We start from the raw sequence: 4,751 nt of genomic DNA, 5'->3' as shown, positions 1-4,751 counted from the left end.
CCCTGCAACGACTTTAATCTTTGTGTTCGTAATGGAACTGATACCTACATTTGGGATTTCATCAGGAACTGTCATTGAACAAATATTGATTGTGAATGCATTCAAATTATTTCAGTGAGAAACTTGACACTGCATGGTGTCAACTAATCCCTTGAAATCTGGGGTGTAGCTTGAGAGGTCAACTCTTATGGAGTGATTTAGATTTTCGTCAGTCAGACTTGTGCGAAACTTAGATTTTATGAAGTTCATATCTGAAAATGCTGATTCACAAAGATAGGTAGAGCCAAATAGGGAAAAAAGTTTCAATGCAGTTGTGTGGAAGTCCTTAAACTTTTCAGCATCCACAAGACTCCAGAAATGAATGTCAGATGCCCTTGATTTCAATTCAATGTCATTTTGAAGTGTGACAAGCTCCATTTCCATTGTGGCAGAGTCAAGGTTCAAAAGCACACTCATTTTCTCTGAAATGTCATTAACATCCACTTCCATGAAGAGGTTTGAAGTGAACATCACACAGGGCTCCAGTTGCTCAAAATCAGTAAATCTGTCAGTGAACTCTTGATTAAGACTCATGAGGAGGCTACTGTATTTTTCTATGTCCAGGACCTCAGCCTCAGCTTTGTTTTCTGAAAGGATTTGGAGTATAGAGGGAAAGTGCTGCATCTTTCTTTTCTATACATGCTGTATGAAAAGGTTAAGTTTTGATTTGAAACTTTTCACAGAACTTACCATGTTGGTAATTGTCTTGTTTTTGCTTTGCAACTAGTAGTTCAATCCATTTAATTTTCTGTCACATCTGTCAAAAAAGCTAAATCGAGCAACCATTGAGTGTTTGATAACAGTGTGGTATCTTTGTTTCTAGACTCCATAAAAGCTTTGATTTCTGGCAATAGCGAAGGAATCTTCGCATTATTTTTTCCCTGCTGAGCCATCGGATTTGAGTGTGCAGTAAAAGGTCACCATACTCTGCTGATAGTTCTTCAAGGAACAATTTGAAGGCTCGGTGCTGCTTGGCCTTTGCACAAATTGAATTAATAATTTTAACTACAGGAGTCATCACATGATCAAACCCCTTTACCTTGGCACATATTGCCTGTTGATGTATAATGCCATGGTAGTTCAACAACAGAGGGAAATCTGGATCTGCTTTACAACTGGCAATGAAGCCAGGATGAAGCCCTATTATTGCGGGTTCACCATCAGAGGTTATCGCCACTAACTTTTGCAATGAAACACTTTGTTTCACAAAATAATTTTTCACCTCATTGTGAATATCAGATCCTCTGGTTGTGGTTTTCAGAGGCAACAAAGTTGAAAATTCCTCTTTATCAGTAAAATCTTCAAAAACCATTCTAACGAACATTGCCAACTGTGCAATATCGCTCTCATCAACAGATTCATCACATTGAAGAGAAAAATATTTGAATGTCTTTAAATTGCGCTTTAACTGCTCTATCATGTTGGTCGATAATGCAGATACCCTTCTTGCAATAGTGTTTGACCCTGACTGCTCATCTGAAATGGCGCACATAATTTCAGGGCTATTTTTAAAGTCTTTGATTAAGGAGTTGGCCATTAGAAGCATTGCTGTCTTCACAATGGCTCCATCTGAAAATGTTGCTTTGTGCTTAATCAAGTGATGCGTAACTACAAAGGATGCTTCAGTTGCCGCAGTGGCTTTCTTCGTGGGCTTTGTAAAAAAAGATTGCAGTGTCTGCAATGCAGATTTCAGTTTGTTTTCTTTTTGTGACCTCAGGCTGCTTCCTTTAGGGAACATCCCCTCAAAATGCATGTGCTTTGTTGAAAAATGCCTCTCAACATTGCCCTTTTTTCCCACTGCAACTTTTGCTCCACAGATCAAACATACACAGTTGTCTTTAATTTGTGTAAATAAAAAATGTGTTCTCCCACTCTTGATGGAAGTAGTAAGTCTTGCTCTTTGCCTTTTTGGAGGGACCAAGGCTCTTCATCCATGATTAGTTGTTAAGGCTGTAAGCGAGAGTAAAAATGTTGATGAAGTCAACATCCAATAAGCCATAACAGGCAAGAATACCACGTGGACACCTTTAATAATAATGAATTGCAGACCTTTGTGAATAGCAGCCATGCTGGTAAAAGAAACAGCTCCGTTGGAAAGTGAGATAACTAACTCACACTATGTTTAACTATGAACACAGGAGGGCTGCTTTTCACAAATGAGCTCAGATTTCATTAATTATGACCAAACAATAGTTTGTGGCTTGTATGGACCTTAGATGGCTTCTGTAAGAACATGACTTCAAAATGTACCACACCAAGCACCCAATTCACAAAAGTGGAAGTTTTGCAAATCATTTATGTTGGGTACTCCTAAATTTGTAGCAAACATTTTACTTTTTGGAATTAGGACAAGCTTTCAAAACTACTCCACATAATGATATTGCTTGACAGCTGTAGATTTTGTGACAGCCCTGTGACCCCATTCTTATGGTGACTGGGATCACCCACATTTCAATTCAAACCCGTAAATAATCACCTTTCTAAAGACTGACCACAGCTGACTGAGGCAATGAATAATGTTATCTGAGCATCCCAATATACTTATGAGTGAAAATGTCTCAGTATAACGATGAACAGTTCTTTGACTGGCCCAGTTGTGAACAGTCAAGTCGTTCAGAGCTGCTGCTCTAAAAACTGCCCTGGTGCTCTTCAGTAGGCCACAGGTCACAATTCACTCAATGAAGCACGAACAATGGACACAGCATCTCTAGTCTAGGAGGGAATAAGGGATACTGATACCCTGTGGGTGAACTTTACAACATGAAACCGGAAAACCTGGGACTAATCACGTCTCCCCTCTTCAGCAAACTGTGTGATCCTGACCTCTGTACTACCCAGATAAGGCTGCTAGTAGACTACTACAACCACAAGAAATACCAATAGGACCTAGTATAGCAGCAGACTGAAAAATCATTAACAGTTTTTACTATTATCAGATAATAAATTAAATAGGCGCACCTTGGTGTTCATCAGGCAAGCCTTGGAAAAACGTTCTAATGGACATGGATCACAAACCAAGAAAAACACTTTTAACCACACACCCTACACATGGCACGGCCTGCTGCCCATGTAGGTAAGGGCTTCAGGGCCACACATTGAGTATGTGTGCCCTATGGCTATGCGCTAATAACACAGTGCAACACAATGCCTCCCCTTTCTTCATTATCACACATGAGCACCTTGAATTGCATAAGTTGAGGGTGCACTGTACAAAATCTATGAGGCCACACAAAGCCACCCTGTGCGGCCTTTAATGGCCTCATAGATATGGTCACAGGTTCAAATCCCAGTGAGTCCACTCAGCCTTTCATCCATTTGAGGTTGATAAAATGAGTACCATTGAGTTGGGTAACAATTAACATCTGTTTTGCAGCGCCAGGACAACTTCTGGTAATCGTGCACTCTACAAACACACCTTGATGTTATGTTGTTACATAAGCAAATCAAATAGCTAAAAAAAAGTGGCTAACATTTGCAAAATAAGTTTTAAACTTGTAGGACATGTTGTATAGGACAGTCATACAAGGTGTTTTTCAAGATATGGAAGACTAGGCTATTTGTTCTTGCAGCAGGCAATGTTTCTTTGGTAATCTCAGAAAAGTTAACAATAAAAAACAGCCCACCAGCCAATAAAAATGGCCCACAAATAGCCGAAAATTCACAGACAAGCATTGGCACAGACCACCAACCAATAAAATCGTCCCACAAACAGCCCCAAAAACATCCAATAAGACCCCGAGTGGCCACATGACACCACATTGGAGCAGTCAAGGCCTCACTGTGGAGAGGCCGGAGCTGGGAAGCCAGAGCTGCCTGTACAGAGAGTGCAGTGGCCAGTGAGTGGATTGGAAAGTGGTGACGAAGCTAAGGACTGTCAGCTGTGTGAGGAGGTGGAGCAGGTGCAGGCCCAGGTGGCTTGCTGGCCCTTTACTGAACAGATTCCGGTGCCTGATGGTGGGTGTGCCTGGATTGGAGTCTGGACTCAGTGCGCCCTTTGCCAATGCAGAGTGAAACTCTGGAGGACACAATCTGCCCCCCCAGAAACTGAAACAGTCAAGTGTGGTGTGGCTGAGGGGCCGAACAAGGCTCCAGGGTGGCAATGGTGGCCCACAATAAAGTGTGAGAAGAATTTATCTAGAATTATCTAGAATGTAAAATGTAGGTGATTCTTTGCCCATCCTAGTGGGGCGAGAATAGACATTATTAAGGATCACAGTAAGTTTTGGACAAAAAGGAATGTTTAATACATTGAAGATCTAGGGTTGAGGTATCCAATTGCATCACTGGGCATCCTAAGTGCGACCCATTCATGATGGACATACCCCCAAATGGTCTTCCCCTCTCACCAATAGAGGCTAAAATGTTAACTGACAAAAAGCCCAGCCTAAAAAAATGTTCCCTGGCCCAGGTCTCCTGTAGTAGGCAGACATCGTACTGATCTATAAAGAGTCCTCAGTCGGGGCAGGATAGTTTATTAGTAAGCCCTGCCACGTTCCAGGACAGAATGGTAAGTTTATTATCAGGTGTCACCTTCCCTCCACCATTATCAGTTAAGACCATTGGAACCGTAGCTGGTCTAATGGGAGGACTAACATTATTTTCACTAGTAGGATTAATAATTTTATTCTCCATATATGGCCAAGTAGGCATAACAGAAGATGGCTGATGCAGTCCTTCAATTACACCATGCCCTGTTACATCCAGATTTGTTG

At 41.4% G+C, this 4,751-nt stretch overlaps 1 protein-coding gene across 1 annotated transcript; it reads right to left on the bottom strand.

Annotated features, from left to right (window-relative positions):
- Positions 1-808: 808 nt before the first annotated feature.
- Positions 809-1,777, bottom strand: LOC147706088 (general transcription factor II-I repeat domain-containing protein 2-like). The gene has a single exon (XM_086929593.1). It carries the CDS (start codon positions 1,775-1,777, stop codon positions 809-811), a length of 969 nt encoding a protein of 322 aa, XP_086785719.1.
- Positions 1,778-4,751: the final 2,974 nt, after the last annotated feature.

This window comes from Lissotriton vulgaris, chromosome 7 (assembly GCF_964263255.1).
Source record: "Lissotriton vulgaris chromosome 7, aLisVul1.2, whole genome shotgun sequence".
In the NCBI taxonomy this organism is placed as follows: Eukaryota; Metazoa; Chordata; class Amphibia; order Caudata; family Salamandridae; genus Lissotriton; species Lissotriton vulgaris.
The sequence above is the reverse complement of the archived record's forward strand: the minus strand, read 5'-3'. Positions and strand labels throughout refer to the sequence as shown.

Coding starts and splice junctions, on each gene's coding strand:
- LOC147706088 (XM_086929593.1), bottom strand. CDS start 1,777: ATGTTCCCTAAAGGAAGCAGCCTGAGGTCACAAAAAGAAAACAAACTG.